At 37.1% G+C, this 20,565-nt stretch overlaps 1 protein-coding gene across 1 annotated transcript in view; it reads right to left on the minus strand.

Annotated features, from left to right (window-relative positions):
• SLC2A13 (solute carrier family 2 member 13) overlaps nucleotides 1-20,565 on the minus strand; it is a 367,374-nt gene that overhangs the window by 269,383 nt on the left and 77,426 nt on the right. Inside the window, exon 3 of the mRNA XM_055250265.2 lies at nucleotides 16,573-16,781. Within this exon, the coding sequence (XP_055106240.1) occupies nucleotides 16,573-16,781 (209 nt within the window). The remainder of the gene's footprint in view (nucleotides 1-16,572; nucleotides 16,782-20,565) is intronic.

A 20,565-nucleotide genomic window follows, 5' to 3' on the forward strand; every position in this document is an offset into this window, starting at 1 on the left:
CCTTCCTCCCTCCCCGGCTCCTCCCTCTAGTAGTCCTCAGCGTCTACTGTTCCCATCCTTATGTCCCTGTATACCCGATGCCTAGCTCCAGAATCTTTTGGTTGCCTTCTCTGAAATTCAGAGAAGTAAGGTGTGAACAGCCAGTTGTGGTCGCCTAATTTGTAGGGCTGAGGGCAAAATGAAAATGTGAGTCCCTTGCTCAAAAATTACAACTCTGAAGACAGTGACAGCAGAAGATTAAACCAAGGGCAGGACCCTTCTGAGTGCAGGGTTCTGGGCAGCTGCAGAGGTCGTGTGTCCATGAAGCCAGCCCTACAATAGCCACCTAGTGATAGGCACAGCAGGAGTTACAACTTGGGATTCCTGTCACTCTTTCCACTAAACTGACAGTCACACAAAGATCTACTGCATCTTAGTAAGTCAAGAGGTATTAATAGTTCAACTTCCTAATTTTTACTACATTTTTTGCTAATATTCCCTATACTTAGCAAGAAATATTGTACATAATAGTGAATTAGATTTTCTTCTCAACTTTTTGAAATCAAATTTATCAACAGAAACCTACTAAATTAGATTGACAGTTCCAATTATAGGACTACAAAATAATTTGTGTTTTATTGGAAACAACCATGATGAGTTTATTATATTTTATTAGTAGCATCTGTCTCCTGTCTTTGAATGCTAGAGAAGATATTAATGATGTTCTTTTGCCATTTGGAAACAGATACTCTTTTCTCAAAAATTATCTTTGGCACTGGATTAATTCTCTAATTTATTCTTGTCATTTGGCAAGCATCTTAACTCCAGGTGTAGAAATTGGCATTGTTTCCAGAAAGATCAAGGGAGATACACAATTTATTACAGAAGGTCAGAATGTGTGTTGCTTAAAGATGTGATGTTATATTTTTCTATCGCATGGATGTGACCATGATGAACCTAAATTCTAGCTTAATACCATCAGTTTGGTCTTACCTGCTAAAGATCGCCAGGACATACTTGCCTCTACCTTTCACTGCTCTGCCTTTTTCTTTTTCAACATTCTTCCAAATGTAAATCAGCAAAGCAATAACTGTCTCAGATAACATTGCTTCCAAAACACAAGTAGTGGGTTATTATATTGGTTCAGTAATGTTCGAAACAGCATATCGCAAACTTCCCAACAAATGTCTGGAATCCAATTTTATGGTCCCAGAAAGGAAAGTGACACAGGAAATCACACTCCAGCACTCGGAGATAGCAGGCCTCTGGGACTGAATGACAATGCTGTAAGAAATTTTCACTAGGGAATGTTTGACAGGAGATGCCACTTCTAACTCTGTGCTTTCAGTTTCTAAGTTCAAGTGAGTTGGTAAGAAAAATCCTGCTAAAGACATTTATATGATCTTCAGACATAAGGAGACAGTAAAGGAATATGCAGTAGCAGCTACAGTAAAAATGTTTTTAGTTTCTATAATCAAAAGATACATGCAGAGGATGGCTTCCAAAACCAAGTGCAAAAAGGGTATAGTCAAATCATCAAGTGGTCTTACAAAATGATTAAAAAAAAAAAACCCTGAGTAAAATAAACTATTTTCTACAAAGGCTAAGTGAGGTCAAAAATTTACAATACAGTGAGAAAGAGATGGATTATGCTCTTAAGAGCAGGGAATCTTGTTTACCACCCTCTTCTCATGTCTAAAAATATTATTGAATGAATACTTTTACAGAGCTTACAATGTGCCAGGCACTGTTCTCACAGCCTTACACATTAAATCATCCAATCTTTAAAATATAATTATCTGAGACAGGTATTACAACTACCTCCATGCTACAGAAGAGGAAACAAGCACAGAGAGGTCAACTAAGTTGGCTAAAGTTGCATAGCTGCAATTTAAACCCAAGCAATTAGTTTCTAGATGTTAAGTAACACCCAACGGCACATAGCCTTGGACAACTCAAATCTGTCTTTCTGAAAAGCTGAGCCCATTATATGACACAAGAACCACTATCTAAATCTACAATGGTAAGCCACTCAGACACTATATATATTTTGTATAATGAAAATCATTATAATTTCCTTTGGCGCTTATTTCACTAATGTACAAAAGATGAGAAATCCACTTTTAATGAGCTCTTACGTGTGTGGCCCTACGCAGGCACTGTATTTCCCTCATCCCATTCACTTCTCACCAGGATGTGGAACAACCTTCAGCACCTGATTTTACAGAGGAAGAGACTAAATACTTGGGGGGAAAAGCTGAATCACTTGCCCAATTGTGTAACTGATGAGACTCATACTAAAACAAAGCCACATAATTTCAAGAGAAATAAGGAGGAAATGCATTCATATATATGTATATATTTATTTGTATTTGGAACATATCTATACTCAAACATTATACAGCATCAACTTCTTGCCTCCTTATTTGAGTACCTGATCTTATCTAGTACATTATAAAAGCTCCTGGAGACAAAAGCCTTTGTTTATAAAAACTTTGTACACCACATTACTTTTAGTATAATAACGTGCAAGTAGTAAAAGCCCCAGAAACATGTCAAATAATGAATGAATATGTATTTCTGGCCCAGAGGTAAACAAAATTCACCCAACTAATGTACAAGTGTATGCGAATTAAGTCAATTAAGTACAAAGTACAAAACTCTAACATTTGTGGAGATCTCTAGCTTCCACTGATTTACCTCAGAAGGAAACGATCCCTTTTGTAAAACAGGAAGGTTTTCCAACTCATAGCAGATTGGTACACTGAGACCCCAAGTTGAGAGAAAATTCACCTAAGAATTCCATAAAAGGATTCCACGTGAATACTTCAAAATTAAGTGTTGGACTAGTCCAGTTTATAAAAGATTTTTTTTTTCTTTTTTTTTTTTTGAGACAGAGTTTCACTCTTGTTGCCCAGGCTGGAGTGCAATGGCGTGATCTCAGCTCACCGCAACCTCCACCTCCCAGGTTCAAGCAATTCTCCTGCCTCAGCCTCCCAAGTAGCTGGGATTACAGGTATGTGCCACCATGCCCAGCTGATTTTTTTGTATTTTTAATAGAGAGGGGGTTTCTTTATGTTGGTCAGGCTGGTCTCGAACTCCCGACCTCAGGTGATCCATCCACCTCAGCCTGCCAAAGTACTGGGATTGCAGGCATGGGCCACCACGCCGGCCAAAAGATATTCTTGAATTATCACCTTCATATTCAAAATAAGATTTCTATCATAATGCTATATTACATCCAGCCAATTTTTATTTGAGATTATTATAGAAAACAAATGTTTTATGCAAATGACTACATTTTGGAAAAAATAATTTTCTAAGACCGCTGAATTAAGTAATATGTAAAAACTCCAAGACAAAATTAAATATACATCTTGTAGGTATGTCTTTATTTCTGCTGGTATAATTTTACAAGTAATGAAGTATATGAAAGAATTTTCAAAGGGTCTATTTCTCACATTATATATGTCTAGTTAATAACTATAATTTATTCTTATCTGAGTACTTAAGACTATCAGAACAATAACCTTCACTGGCTCATTTAAGAGGAAAAAAAAAAAAAAAAACATTTCCAAGGAATTCAACATGGGTTTGAATTCTGAATTTGGTCACTTAGTAGCCAAGGAGACCTATGCAATTTATATTCCTGGCCTTTCTTTTTTCTCAATAACAGAGGTGATTCTGATGTTGAAAAAGCACCTTTCTAAAAGTTGTTCAACATAGTTTTGTTGTAAAATACTACTGAATCTAACGGAATTCTTTATCAGAACAAGCCTCTGACATCAAGATCCTGTTAATAATTAGGTCTCTGGCCAGTTTACCTGAGTAGCTTACTAATTCACTTGGCAGGTAGAGCTTCTCAGCACAAGTTTTCCTTTCAAATAAAACTAAAGGCAAATGTATTTCTGGGTTTCCTTTCTGGAAATGTACTACTCACTTCCTCCAGTCTCAGAGGGCACCTCATCAAAAGGGCCGTGACTCACCTTTCTAACCCTAGGCTTCCAACACTCTCCCTCCTCCGTTGCACTTGATCTTTCCCCATCACACTCATTGCTTCTTGGTGTGTTATATATTCCTTTATTGTCTGTGTTCCTTCGTCAGCACGTATATCCGTGAAAGCAGACATTTTGCTGTTGTCCAGTAAAATATAAAGGCAGATGGGTTGGAATTCTGAATTTAGCCACTTAGTAGCCAAGGAGATCTATGCAGTTTACTTGAGGTTTTTCTCATCTCTAAGAGTATAATATAATAATGATGATAATAATAACGATTTCACACAGGATTGTTGTAGCATTAAAAGATATAATAATACCATGTAAAGTGTCACACACAGTACATGACACGTTGTAAATATTCAAAAAAGAATAATGCTTTTATTCGTTTTCAAAAAAACTGCTAACAGATAAAATCAGAAAAGTCACATGATTGCTTTTCAAACTTTGCTCTTTAACAGTAATAAAACTTTAAATGATATTATTCCTCTTTGCAGCCACTAATGTCACCTGCATGGTTATGCAGCTACAGCCATGATTCCATATAAGAATAAAGAATTTATATTTTGAAAACATACTACACCCCCTCCCCCCAAAAAAACACTACTCTTGAAATCTGAATATCCACAGGACCATTATTAAGCATAAGACAGAAAAATCTACAGAATTATTACATAAATGATGCCACCTGTGTTTTCAGTAATTCTTGTGAAATGAACAGAAACCCTGATAAGCTGTTCCAGAAAGTAAAATTAAAACATTTTTCACAGAACATTTTTGAGAACCATGAGTTTCCAATTACTTCTCAAAGTGGGTGTATATAAAGACAAACCGGCTAATGAGAGTAGCAGAAACAAAACAAACACCAAATTTCACATCTAAGATTCTGACTACAATTCTATGGTCAAGATAATCATTTGTCTTAAAAGTGCTGATGCCACTGTAGTCATAGCTAGTGAAAACATATTTGAATTTCACAGGCTCACCTTTCATAGTAGAGAGAAATTCCATCACATCTTGAAGTGTACATACCTATAATAAGGGCCTAGTCTGAATTATAATCTATTGTCTAGAGTTATAAATAAAACTTGGCTCATTAATTAGTAAGGGGTGTTTCCTAAATTCAGACAGTAACAAGGATCTGCTTCAAAATTAATTCTAAGATAATAAATCACATGAGATTTTATAACTTTCATATTTGAAATTTCATTGTACTTATAAATACTTGATGTCCAAAAATAAGTTTTTTCAATGAGCCCAACATGTCAGCAACTAGAAGAAAATACTAATAACTCCTAATATACACATAAATTCCAAACCGTTTTGCTAAAAGTCCACAATAAGTTTCTAAACATATACATCTGCCTTTGTAAATAGGGACATTCAACAAATAGTCATTGTGCACTGACTTATGTCTTCTCCTCACCAACCACACTTCCCCAGGGTCTCAGGATGACTAAGTAGGACAGAGGGAAGGAGTCTACACACTGTAAGAACTCCATTTCCTTCTCCAAATCTCAGGAGTCAAAGATCAGACATCACCATCCACTCCTCTCACGTAAACAGAAAGTCCGAGAAACATTCGTGAAGTGCCTTGCTAACGTCAGGCAATGACTGTATCTGGCAGTGAGGATACAAAGATAAGTAAGGCTAAGTTGCCAGTGGAGGCAAATCTGATGCTGACTGCTCCAGAGATGACGTATCACAAAGGTTCCCAGGGAGTCGAGAGAAGGAAGGTACTCTGCCCTCTCATATTCCAACGTAAGATTACTTCCAACCTTCAGACTCCTTTGTTTACCTGCTCTATAAAATCCCAGAATTTCTCCCTCTTCTTTAAGGATTTCCTCATTAATGAATCTCTCTATTGCAAGAGCCTGAATAAAACCACCTCCTTAATTGTTTGGTGCATTTTAACATTCACAAAAGGTATCATCTTGCTTTGACTGCAATTCAAGGCAAGGGAGCTAAGATTTCTGTTGGTGGATCAAGCCATATTGATAGTGCAGCTGCCTCCAGTCTCAGATGATGACAGACTCAACTCTCACCATAGAAACTTGGCCTCTTTTGGTGCCGCATTAGATCAAATGTGACATCATGTGCTGAGATGGACCTGTGGGGCTGTGACATATGCAGAAGTGACTGTGGCTGGGCCCTGAAGAAGCAATGTGCTCTGAGCAGTGGTCTCATAAAAGTCTGTTGCTGCAATTATACAGAGGCTTCCCTACAATACTTCTTTAGAGGTTCTTCTGTGACTACATACCCTGTGCACACTTACACGTGGATGCAAACATTGACAACTTTACCTTCTGCACAGAAGCCAAACGCACTAGGAAATACCACACTGAAGAGGCTTCAATGCACATGTTTAAAAGAAAAAAGAAAAGAAAGAACATGAATAGCATTCTCAAATTAGTCCAAAGAATAAAAACTGAGGAAACTGATAAAAACAGACATATTTAATGGTTAAAGAAGGAATCAGCAAACTAGAGCTCATGGGCCAAATCTGGCCGACTTTCTGTTTTTATGAATAATAAAACATAACAAGCACAAAATAATAAGCTTCATACTTTACTGGAAGAAATCCACACTCCTTTTTTAAATATATTTTCTATGGTTGTACTGTAACAGCAGAGACAAGTAGTTACAATGAAGACCACTGGCCAAAAAGCCAAGTATTACTATCTGGCCCTTTACAGAAAAAGTTTGACAACCCCTAGGATAATGCATCAAAATTAATACCTAACCCTCAACACAGAGAACAGCCTCCAAATGCTTATATTCAAAGTATTATTAAGAGATCACCATTCCACTTTCTCAATAGTTCTTTCTTCTGGATGAAATACGATTTTTCCTAATTTGTAGACTTTCTATTCTTGTGCAACACAATTAAAATAATACCAGCATCTATTGGACTAAGCAAGAAGAAATGCTTAAGCACTTCCAGTTCAGCCTTTTTGTCAACCGAACAATAAATTGTGTTAAATTTTGCTAATGGAGACTAATATCAAAAGGCCTTCTTTGCCCAGAGAAAACTCCTAATATGTTACTGCTTTTCAAATTTAATATAATTCTTTTTGCGAGACAATAATTGCATCTTCTTTGCAGGGTTCACTGATGGGGGTAAACAGTGAAGGTCGGGATGTGAACGATCTCAGGGTGTCTCCAGACTCCACCTCACCTCCGCAGATCCCACCCACACCATTTCCTCCTCACCCTGAGGGTCAGGAGGCACTTGGTAATGTTGAGTGCTTCTTGCTTGCTCTCTTGGTCTGATGATGGAGTCTGGGCACTACTGAAATAAACCTGGAAAGATACATTCAAACGAGATTGTAAAGGAAGTTTAATAATAAGTTAAGGAACATGTTTCTGAAGAGGAGAGGAACATGATCCTGTCTGTGTGTTGCAATGATAATTTTGGAGGCCATGGGGAAAGGACGGAGAGGGAAGATACTAGAAACAAGAACCGTTGACACTGTTACTCAGGCAGAGAGAATAAGCACCAGAGACCTTGCCCAGGCAATGGCAGCAAGAACCAAGAAAAGAGATGGGGAATACAGGCTCAAGGTGGAAGCAACTGAACTATTTTGCCAACTGATTTTGAAGTCCATTGTCTTTTTCACATTTTTTATAGTTGTTTGAATGCTTTCCTTTTAGAAAAGGATATTCTTAAGGACATTTGATTGTTAGGTTCTAAGCTCTTTAAGAACAAGGAAAGGACAATGCCTAATTTCTTTTTATTCCTAATATTGACATCCAAATTGCATGGCACACATGTGGCATGAGATGCGGTCTGCAGAGCAGAACAGGGAGAAGCTGGAGTGGTAGCAGCTGGGGCCCAGATCCCGCCTCCTTCACTTCCTAGCTGTTTGCCCTTGCCAGCACTCCATTTTCCCATTACAAAGTGGAATATAATGTCTGTTTTAGGATTGTTTTAAGAATGAGAGTGAAAAGAGAAAGGGAGAATGTGTTTCTATAGATGTGCTTGTAACATTTATAGAAATGGGCATTCAGGAAAAAGAAATTGTTACTAGTATTTTCACACTAGTTGCCCCTCCCCTTTAGGAAAGAACAGTTACTGGGCTCAGTTTTCTTAAAAAATTATCTTTAAGGTTTATTTTATTCCAAGAGATGTGCAGTGGGAGTCATTTTCAAGGAAGTACCTTGAAAAATCCAGGGGAAAAACTGTACTGAAAAATGTGAGACACTTACACAGCAACTGATTATAGTTCCAGCTTCATAAACCTAATAATTTTCTCCTCACTGTAACCTGCCAAGGACACACCTCCTTATTGAAGGATCAATGTTTCAAGAAATAATAGGTGTTAATAAGTGAGTTAACTGAAATGTGCATCTAAAGCAAGGTATTCTGTAAGATACTGATTAAAAATACTGCTTAGTACCAGAGGGCCTCAGGTAAGAGGAGAAAATTAAGGGCATTTGACCACTGTAGCTCCCCAATACAAATCCAATTTAAAATATAAGGAAAAAATAAGGTTTCCTTGATTTTTTTTAGAAACTCTGAGAAGATCTCTGCTGACATTTGAGAACAGGCAGGTTTCTTCAGATAGTATATGGCATGGTGATGTGGTCTGGCTCTGTGTCTCCACCCAAATTTCATGTCGAGTTCTAATCCCCAGGTGTCAAGGGAGGGACCTGGTGAGAGGTGACCAGATGATGAAGGCAGTTCCCTCATGCTGCTCTCATGATAGTGGGTGAGTTCTCACGAGCTCTGACAGTTTAAAACTGTGTGGCTTTCTTCACTCTCTCCTGCCACCATGTGAGACGTGACTTTCTTCCCCTTCACCTTCCACTATGATTCTAAATTTCCTGAGGCCTTCCCAGCCATGCAGAATTGTGAGTCAATTAGACCTCTTATCTTTATAAATTACCCAGTCTTGAGTAGTTATCACAGTGTGAAAATAGACTAATACACATGGCCATTGATATTCTCATTCTACAGACTATCCATGGAATTGTCTTGTTAAACTAAAATGTCCCGACACTAAAGAATGGCTCCTGTGCCTTCTTCCCCTTTGAGGTGGAAAAAAAATGGGTTTTCTTCAGGACCTTCTTGTAACCTTCTACAAAGATCAGGTAACCTTTAAAGGGCATAGCAATTCATTGTATCTGGAAGAAAAAAGGTCTCCAGATCATGGTTTTATTTACGAAGCAGACTATCACCTATACTGAATGATGGATTTCAAGTTAAGTTGGAAGTGAGCTACGCTGAGCAGCAACTCGTGAATTACATTCATTTTCAAATGTCTACCTTGTGGGGATTTTTTTTTCATTCCATTTAATAGTATTAAATACAGAGTAGTAAAATATAATATGAACCTGACGGTAAGTGTGAAAAAAAGAGATCTTTGACAAAGTCACAATTCTTTCTGCATGGATCTTTTTTATGAGATATGGATTTAAGTACATCTTAGCAAGAAAACAAAAATACAGAGCTTTGAAGTATTACCTATCTACTTACTAAGACAATCTGGATTTTCAATATAAATCAAGGAAAATGACTTAAAAGTCTACAAGTAATCTGAAAAATGTCTTCTTCTCCCATGAGTATGCTGAGTGGAAAATCTCTGTGCTGTTCTTTATCCCCATGTAACAACAAAACAGTCAATGACATTTTAATGTAAAATCCAAGAATGATTCCAATTCTGCGTAAGATTTTAAAAGTTCTCTGGGGTTTAGAAAATCGATGACAACCTTTATTTAAAGCCATATTGAATGAAATAGTGTTTCTTTTAAGTAAGTCAGCATGCCTAAGAAAATGAGTTTTACTAAAAACTGAACAGAGTTGTGTATTGTTTTAATAGTCCTTCAGCTTACAGCTTAACGTAAGGATTGAGAATTAAAGCAGCTTTTTATCTGACCTTTTGTTTTAATCTACTGTTTACCAGCCTAATACTTTGACAATTTTTGGAATTTTACAACCACCTCTAGAATATTGGATATAGAAATGTTTTCTTTGCCAATATTCAGAAAATTGCAGGTAATCTTACCAAGAGCAATTTATCAATATCTATTTAAAGTTCACCTATTAAATGACATCCATGCATCGTTTTGGGTCAGATAACACTGTACCACTACCCATGAAAAAAATAAAAGCAAACTACCAAATATATTAGGGAGAATGACTACTTTCCTGTAAGTGCAGCAGATGTCAATGGCAATGAGTATTTCACTGCAGTGTCATTATGCTGAAATTGGATTTCTAAAGAAACGTACAGAAGAATTTCTATCAAAATACGATAAATATTTACCCCCTCTGACCTCTTTGCAGGATATGATTTGCTGAAAGGGCCACAATCAATATCAATTCACAGAAAAAGAAAATGGCTTACGAAGGTAGGTAAGACTTCATGACCAAATTGCAAAATTACTAGAGGAAAAAAAAAAACAGATGCAGCTGTCCCTTCCTATACATGACAGACATGACCCCCAAGGAACTGGAGGTAAATCAAATCATGTTTTAAAATGAACTCACAGGAAGCTCTTGAATAAGTTCTCTTCCCTACAATACGCTTGCTTTCCAGGCTAGAGATCAAACTCTTTGTCAAAGGCAAAGCCAACGTTCACCCAGATTCCTGAGCTCATTCGTTGATAAAATTAAATAATGGAAATCTTGCTGGCTTGCATGTTTTTACATAGATTACATATCACACAGGTAACCTGAATGTCCTACTACAGTGACTAGCAACTAGTAGGCCTGCATCTAATTCCAACCTGAAACATTCGCTAGTGCCTCTGGGTTGCTACCTCTCCATATGACTAAATGTTGAGATTTTACTGACCAAAGGGTAGGGCCAATATTTTGGCTGGCATTCTTCTGTTTAATAAGTCAATTGTGAAAGTACATGATCTAGATTATCTAGGTAATATTAACTGTAAAACAATTTTTAAGGCTGGATGTTGTGGCTCATGCCTGTAATCCTAGCACTTTGGGAGGCCAAGGCAGGCGGATCACTTGAGGTCAGGAGTTCAAGGCCAGCGTGGCCAACACGGTGAAACCCCGTCTCTACTAGACATACAAAAAACTAGCTGGGCGTGGTGGTGCATGACTGTAGTCCCAGCTACTGGGGAGGCTGAGGCAGGGGAATCACTTGAACCCAGGAGGCAGGGTTGCAAAGAGCCAAAATTGTGCCACTGCACTCCAGCCTGGATGACAGTACGAGGCTGTCTCAAAAAAAAGTTTTAATATGTAATTTTTTAACATAGAATTCACCATCTCCCCCTCAAAAAATCTTTTAGGGGAAAAAAAGCCCATGACCATTTTTAAGTTCCTTGGATTGAACCCATGCTATAAACAGATTTATAAAAGGCTGCTCTTTACTGCCCTAAGGCGTGCAGTCAGTGTCTCCCTTGCCTTCCTTCCTTTACTCAATCTGTCATTACACTGATGCTGTCCTAATAACCTCATTCTCCCTAAACATACTGCTTTTTTCTTTCCCTAGCTTTTTGCAGTGGTTCTAACACCACCATCTGTATGTTTCTCTAGAGAAAGCTTTTGTTGTTCATGCTTTCCTTCCAATGATCCTGCCTTAGCACAATGATCCTGCCTTAGCACCCCCGCTTCAGAGTGGAGAGGATGACAGAGATGGTGCCTTATCTGAGAACCCCCAGAAGCTGTGCCTGAGGGGCTCCTGCAGCGGGCCCAGGGGGCTTCTTCTGACAAGTCATGGCAGCAACAGCCTTTGCTTTACTTTCATCTCCTCTCAGTGTACACTTGTTCGCTGGTACAGGATAAGAAACTAAAGAAGTCAAATAAGCGCTATCAAACAAGGTTATATAAAGCACATGAAAACACACCTCTCATGTCTGGATTGTTCCCTAAGGCTGCCTTCAGAAGAGTCCTGTCTCTTCTGTTGGTTGATTTTACTTCCTTTGTTGTGGGAGACAATTTTTAACTTTCAGGAACTAAAGCTCCTGATAAAGACTCTATGCCTTCTATATGCCCAGTAATCTAAGAAATGACCTCTCATCTCTAGTGACACGGACAGACCCTACTTTTAATACCATCTCTAATGAAGTTGCCCAGGAGAGAAACTCCATACTCTTTCAGGACATGTCTGTCAAACTGAGGGATACATATCCCAGGGATATAAATGACAGAGTGATGGGTTCCATGAAGCCAATGAATGAAAACTGGAACTATTTAGAAAAAAATGTGTTTAGAGTCAAGTAAAACAGTTACATTATAGAAAAGAATGCAAACTTTGGTTAATTTCTAGGATAAAGCAGAAAAATTCAAATATATTTGAGCTTACCACAGCTGTTTCCTGTTATAATAACCAGGCCCCAAAGGGCCTGCCTCTCTTCACTTAACTTTGAAGCTAAGCAGAAAAGTTTGCCAATCATTGCTTAAGTAATTTTACCTACGTCTCTATCAGGATTCTGTATCTGTTGATAATACAGGCCATGACTCTATTACACATCTATGCAATATGACATAAACTAGGAAAACAAACCAGACATACCACAAAATGATGGAAATCATATTAATGTTTCTTTGTATTTAAATTTGCTTTCAATTCTGAAAACAGTAATTGTGTCTCTACTAATTTAACACTTAGGCTTAGGAACCTGATAAAAAAGAACTATAGTTAGTTCTTACCGCAATATCTTAGAAGTCTGGTACATGTACACTTTGTAGCTACGATCAAAACTTGCAAAAATCAATCTGGCCCACTTAATAAAACAGAATTTTGCATTTGCTGTTTCCTCTCTCTGAGACAGTCTTCCCTCCAGTTCTCTGTATTGTTGATTCCTTTTCACCCTTCAAGTTCATCTCTTCAGAGAGGCTTTCCTAACCATCCCATGTAAAGTATCCCTTTTCATTCCCTCTATAAGCATTTTATTATTCTGTTCATCTTTTTCAAAGCAATTACCATAATTTGTAGTTATCTAGTAGTTAATTGCTCTTTCATTTATTGTGTGCCTTATCCAATGAGAATGGACTAGAATCTTGTCAGTCTTATTTACTGCCACATCCCCACCTCTGATGCATGTCACTCGATAAATACTTTTGAAAGAAATACTGCTGCACAGCATTTAGAAATAAAGAGGAGGCACTTCTCACAGACTTTCAAAACCCTAAAAAAACAGACCTTGGAGCTATTATAATCTGGTTTTCTTTTCTTACAAACCTAAAAAGAAACTGAGGCACGGCAACTCTCCCGAGATTCATTTAAGATGGCAAGTTTGAGACACAGCCAGTGACATTCTTCCATCTCCCTGTCTCCCACTCCAGCGAGCTCTCCAAACCAAGCTATTGTTTCTGCTAGTCTTACTTTATTATTCCTACAGGATGTATAAACAGTGCTGAGCACACGTGAAAACCAAATGTTTGCTTCTTTTCTCATACTGCCTTTTTGTTGTTGTTTTGCCAACTATAGTGGAAAAAAACACACAAGACATTGTATGCCATGCAAAGGAGTCTGACCTCAACGCCATGGGCAGAAGAGATGAGATTCCACTGCACTCCAACCTTATTCCATGGTATGGCCTGAAAGCCTCAACTTTGCTGCTGACATGGCCAGAGCAACTGCCATATCTACTATATAAAGTGTGGTTTTAAACCAAGAGAAATGCTCTATGCACTAACAGTCTCACACATCCAAAAAATAAATTAATGTAGCCAATATACACTTCAGTAGCTAGGCCTATTTTCCTCAAAGAGGTCAAGTTTAAATTCAAGTGAACAAGAAAAAAAAAATTCCTATGAAAAGAGAAGGCTCACATATGCAAGTGTCATAACAGTCACACGTCACAAATCCACTGGGGAACTGCTAGAGAAGACATGGTTTACTGATCCAGAATCAGACCTATTTATTAGTAAGCTCAATGGGAACAGGTATCTAAGCCACCATGTTTGATAAAACATTCCTCCTTATAAGAAATAGGTGTCTTAACGTCTTTCTAAATTCCTGGAATATCAGGATAATTTGTGGTACCTACATCAAGGTTCCCTTCAGGCAGCTGCACTCTGCTGCCCACAGTTCCCAGGCTTGATGTTGTGGATCAAAATTCTCAGGATCCATGGACAGATTAACAGGTCATTCTCTAACCCTTCAACACAATGGCTGATTCATCTTTTCTGTGCCAGTGCATTTTTATTACTTTGAAGTTAGCCATTCCTTTATGTGCATTTGTCCATCTAGCCTGTCGTTCTTGAATGAAGCATGATAGAGGGACAAGACCGTGTCAGTTTGTTAACTCTCTATTTTCCAATTAAACTGACCCAGAGTCTTGCTCCTGGACACTACAATACTGATATACAATTCACAGTTCTGCAGACCATGTTTTACTGTGGTCAAGTCTCTTAATCATAAAAAATCAGGTCCTCAATCACTGGTGCCATGTAATCTGGCAAATCTGTCTGAATGCATTCATGCCATAATGCTCTTAACTGTGTACTTTTTAAAAAGAACTAAGATTAGCTTTTAAATTAAGCAAGATGGTATTACTTCAAATAATACAAATCCAGAAATGGATAGGTTAATAATCCTATTAGTTCCAAAGTTTAGAATATTTACTCAAGCATGAGCAAACGTTATTAGGATCCAGTGAATAACATTATAGTATTTTTAAAAACCTGTGCCAAATGTGAATGTAAAACAAAACTGGGGAATAGGGAATTATTTTATCTATATCCAAGAAAAGGGGCCCTATTTAGCTCCCAAAGACTTCTGATAAGAACTAAAGCAGATGTTGATAATTGCAACCTTATGTACCCCAGATTTCTTTACAAATTCATTTGGTTATATATTCCAAAAAATGTATAAAACTCAAATAGGATACACTGTCAATACTGCATGGCTAGAGTAGTCAGACATATTTTTAAGTAGTCAAAATGAAGCTATATCCTTAATGCTTTGTAATAAAATCAATGATATCCGTATCCCTAAACAAGAAGGCTTTTAAAAATTAAATTGTCTTATCCTTTATATAAATTAATAAAAATACATGCTCTAAATAGTATTTAACAATTTTTCTCTTACTCTGAAAAGTTTTTCCACTCACACATAATTTGTACATGAGTTTCAAATGTACGAATTACTACAATTAAAACAAATTCATGGCCAAGTGCAGTGGCTCACGCCTGCAATCCCAGTACTTTGGGAGGCCAAGGTGGGCAGATCACCTGAGGTCAGGAATTCAAGACCAGCCTGGCCAACATGGTGAAACCCCATCTCTACAAAAAATACAAAAATTAGCCAGGCGTGATGGCCCATGCCTGTAATCCCAGCTACTTGGGAGGCCGAGGCAGGAGAATCACTTGAACTCGGGAGGCGGAGGTTGCAGTGAGCCAAGATTGTGCCATTGCACTCCAGCCTGGGCAACAGAGTGAGACTTCATCTCAAAAAAAAAAAAAAAAAAAAAAAAATTCATATTTAATTTGAGTTACTGAGAAGAGGAATTTAGACAGGAGCATAAAATAACTTGTCATTTAAATAGATATTTTAAGATGATATTTTTTAATGAACACAATGTTTAACTCAAAAGTAAAACTTTTTGTTAAAGCAAAATTCTCCTTAATCTTTGCACTAATATGTTACTCTAGAAGTGCTGACATTGCTGGACACCTGGCTGATGCTCAAAAAGTGTTAAAAAAAAATGAACTTCACATAGAATGGGCTCACAGTTTGTTGAGGCTTTGATCTCAGCAACAAAGTGACAGCATCATGCTATTGTGCTACAGGTACGTAAAGTTAAATCAAGCCACGTGTGGCTAACACAGAGACCAGCTTGTTCAGAGTGTTCATTCTGTTGTTTCAGGAAGGGCAACAATGGTCAGCTCCACCAAAAATGGTAGCAGAAAGTAGACTGGACAGACCTTCTAACACCTGTGTGGACACGTATCAGCAGAGTGGGTGTGCTTGGCATTTTCTCAGGTATGAAAAATAATTTGACTAATATAAATCTGCCTCTCCCTTTGAGCTAACAATTAATGTAGAGGCAAAAGGAAGAGCAAGAGAAAATAAGACCAATTTGGGAAATGTGAAGTGAGCAGGCTAATTGTTATTGTTGAAAAAATGTATTTTGAAATGTCTACCTTTTCCTCTTTTACATCCTACAAATCACTTACCCGAATCAGGCTGTCAAGATTATAGATCTTGCCTCAGAATTGTTTGGTAAATTTCTATGTGAAATCTTCTTCAAAAATAAATTCATCAACATAAATTAACAAGAGACTTTTCTTGGTTTTCTGACATGGTGAATTTCAGAATAGACAACGAATTAAATATTTTAATGGAAATAGGGAAACACAAACTTATTCCTAAACTAATACATGAGGTACTCATATGCTTTATAAAAATTAGTATGAATATTAATGTAACATGTAAACAAAGCATTTTAATTTTTTACAAAGATTATTTTGAAAACAGTTCAATAGCTTTTAAATGACTATGGAAGGTCAATAATACATATATAATTTTATATATGGATATTTATGTATAAATATGGGTATTTATAAATATCCATATATTTATACATAAATATCCATATATTAAAAATATATACACACAAAAAAAGACAAATAAGACCACCGTATAGTTTTTAAATTCATATAAGTATAAAGTCTATATACCTGAGCCAACCTCTTTTTCCTCCTCTTCAATGTTGTTTTTGATGCTATCATATTCCTCATCAATGGTCTGGTTACCACGCATCTGAGATAAAATTCTACGGGCCTTCTGAGTCTGTCCTTTCTGAATAAGCCATCGAGGGCTTTCAGGCAAAAAGAGAAAGCCAAAAAACTGTATAACCGCCGGAATTGCTGCAAGTCCCAACATGTACCTACAAGAAAAAAAATCCACATTTACTGTAAAATTTGCTCTTACCATCATGTGCTCACCACATACTTTTGTGTTGTGTTGACAACAATAATGCTTAATGCAAAGTTAGCCAGAATTATTTGTGCATTTTTGTGTGTGTCTCATACTAGGAAAAAAGGATATTTTTGTGCTGCACTGAAAATTAAAAAACGAGAAAAATCTAATTATTTCTCTATCTTTCCCACAAATTACATTGAAAAAGAATGAGCAAAAGCTACAATAATTATGTACACACATTCTAAACCAAACATATTAAGCAAAACGTCATAATCACCATTCCTATGTAAGGCTAACATATGTAATTTTGTATTTTACAATATAAAATGGGGCTACAATAAAACTTTCTGATATCTGCTTAAAAGGCATCCTTTTCATTAAAATATGTGACCAAATTTGTTTCTTTATAGTTATTTCTGCCTTGTGAATCATTAGTTATAATTTTGTTTTTACAATTTTCCTATTTCATTTTGCCATCAAGCATCATATTCATCATCATTAACTGAGGAATGGGGGCCCACAGGAAAAAAAAAAGATGGAGTCAGAAACCAATAATCCTAATAAAAATCTGCTCATGGTGTTGTAAGTTATCTGTTATCTCTTTAAATATGTATTCTTAATGGCTGGCAAAATTCAAAATAGCAAATAACAATATCATTTTAACTCCATCCAAGAAATAATAAAAACAGTAATGAGTATATCAGTATCAAAGATCTCTCCAAATTATGATCACCAGATTGATTTCCTAACATGTCTAAGGCCTCCATCTTTTTGAACCAAAGGGGTTGAATTAGATAAAATTTAAGCTGTCTTTCAAATGGAAACTTCTATGCATCTAGGATACCTGGATGTTTTCTGTTAATCCAACTTCTCTAGGTATGTTCTAGGGTAGATTCCTAACAATAGAGCTCAGCAGGCCAATTCTGTTTCTATAACAAACCACACTGATATGCATAAGTCATGGAAGTCACTTGGCTCAATATATTTTTCAAAGCTATTCTACCTTTTAAGCTATGCTAAACTGATAGTAGCCTTAAAGGCTCCAGAGATAAATCTCACAAAATAAGTCTGCTATTTTCCATGCAATTTCATTTTAATTAAAAAACCAGTAGAAGAAAAAATATGATCATTACATGGGTGGTAAGAATACCTCCTACTACAAATTACAAACTAAAACTACACATGGAAACAGAGAAATTAACCAGGATATGGAAAATAAATAAACTATTTATGAATGAATGACTAAATGAATCAGTTGGCCTGCAGTGTTAAATCTTATTAGAGGTGTCTTATGCTTTAGGCCATGGATTCTGACAATTACACCAATATTTAGTCACTCCTGCCTCTGCTCACCCACAGAGCACACAGTTTAACCTTAATGTATGTCTCTGTATCTTGTATTATAATACATTTATCTATCCCAATCAATTGCTTAATATTATTTAACTTTGTATTCAGCATAGCATTTAGTCATCTTGCACACAGTAGGCACTGAGTACATATTTTATGAAATAATACATAAGCACCTGTATATCTAAACTTTCTACATTAACCAGAAAATAACTGTGCTTTTGATTTGTATGACAATATCTTAGGTAACAACTCTTCTGGGTCATTTAGCTCTGCAAATTTACTTGCGCAGTAATTCCTTCCAACCAAACCATTCATTATTCTAGATATAACTGGACCGTCTCTTCTGGAAGAATCCTCGGATGAGAGCTGCAGAGATCAGCTCACAAAAAGATGCACTTCTGGCCTCTTCCCCTTAAGATGCTAACTGGTATAATTTAATCTGTTATTTAAATGTATGTTTTATTGCTGTAAATCAATAAAACTTCCATCTGAGCTGTGTCAAAGAAATGTTTATACTATATTGCTAATTATTTAAAAGGGATTTTTTAAGGTAGACCCTAAATATAACGGATTAGGAAATAAATTTTAAAAGTCCTAAAGGTGAAAGCCTTTATGTTTCATTTATCTACACCTCTCATGATCTTGGAAAGATCATGAATGAAGAGAGAAAAGCAGCAAACAATACTTCAAAAAGCACTGAAATGAATGTAAACTGAATCATTTTCAGGTCCAAGATGCTCACATATTTTGCACTCTGCTACTTGCTATTAAATCCCAGGATGCAGTATTTTTAGAAGTTTTTTTAAAACAGAAGGGACGAGAAAAGAGAAGACAAAAAGAAAAGGAAAATACAGACATATATATTAGTCTATGTTTCTTAAGTGAGCTACAGAAGACAGAATAGGCCTTCCCACCTTTTGAAATCTGTGTAAGAGTCTGGGTCTGAAATGTACAATTCCATTGCCCTAACGTGGGGAAAAGGAATTTGTACCCTGCTGCCAATCTTTAACAATATTAAAGCTTCTTTCCAGAGATTAGTCAATAAAAAAATGTTTTATACATTTGTATCCTAATACTTCTAAAAGTAAAATGAGAAAACTTATTTTGTTTTAATTACCTTCCACGATGAAAATATTTTGATATGAATAATTTTCATGGCTTTGAAGAAATGCAATACACAAGATCAGACCTTATATGACAGAGAGGACACAGGAACAGATCTGGGTGTCACTTCGGCTCTGGGCATACAAACCACAAGAGCCTGGTCAAGTTACTTACCGTTTTATTTATTTATTTATTTTTTGAGATGGAGTCTCACTCTGTCGTCCAGGCCGGAGTGTAGTGGCGTGATCTCTGCTCACTGCAACCTCCGCCTCCCGGGTTCAAGTAATTCTCCTACCTCAGCCTCCTGAGTAGCTGGGACTACAGATGCGTGACACCACACCTGGCTAATTTTTGTATTTTTAGTAGAAACGGGGTTTCAAAATATCGGCCAGGCTGGTCTCGAACTCCTGATCTCGTGATCCGCCCGCCTTGGCCTCCCAAAGTGCTGGGATTACAGGCACGCGCCACTGCTTTCAGCCAAGTTACTTAACATTTTAACACACAGGTGACAGTGTCTGTTTCATAAGACTGCTGGGGGAATGAAGTGAAATCATTCACCAAAGCAGAGAGGATGCTCAGTAAAAAATGTTTCACCTCCCTGAACTCCTAACCATGCAATCAATTCACTGTAACATGTTTGTTCTGGCTGTATCACCCAACTAAATTTTCAGCAGGTAGAACTAACCAATTTCTTTCTTAAGAAAAACATTCCTCTAACGATGTGCAGACTGGAGAATAGGAAAGATAAATAAGAGGCTGTTTTGCTGTGGTACTAATAAAAATTTCAACATGAGACAAAAAGAGAAGGATCTTTATAAACTAAACTAAGGCAGTAGTAGGACTACCAGTCCTCTAAATCCAAGGAAAGCAGGAATTAGATGAATGACAGAGTATTCCGATATACTGGGGCAGGCAGTCCCCAGAAAAGCAAGTAGTCTCCTATTGATACAAGAGATCTTATTATTCTAAATTAAGTCGGGGATTCTAAACCTGGCTTCACATTAGAATCACCTAGGAGGCTGGTAAAACCCACCAGTTTCCAGGCCCCACCCTTCCCCAGGATTTTGATTAATTGATCTGGGCTCTGGGCCCAGGGAGTTCTGTTTTATTAAAAGCTCTCCAGGTGGTGCTAATGTGCAGTTGTGACTGAGAACCAAGGATCTAAATGTTTTTAAAACCCGGGGTAAACATGAACAACAAGCACCCAGGGTCCACACCTTACGGCAAAAGCCATTTATCTTCTACGGACAAGCAAGCGCACCAGACAAACACACAGTCAAGCAGACATGCCA

Source organism: Symphalangus syndactylus, chromosome 17, assembly GCF_028878055.3.
Source record: "Symphalangus syndactylus isolate Jambi chromosome 17, NHGRI_mSymSyn1-v2.1_pri, whole genome shotgun sequence".
In the NCBI taxonomy this organism is placed as follows: Eukaryota; Metazoa; Chordata; class Mammalia; order Primates; family Hylobatidae; genus Symphalangus; species Symphalangus syndactylus.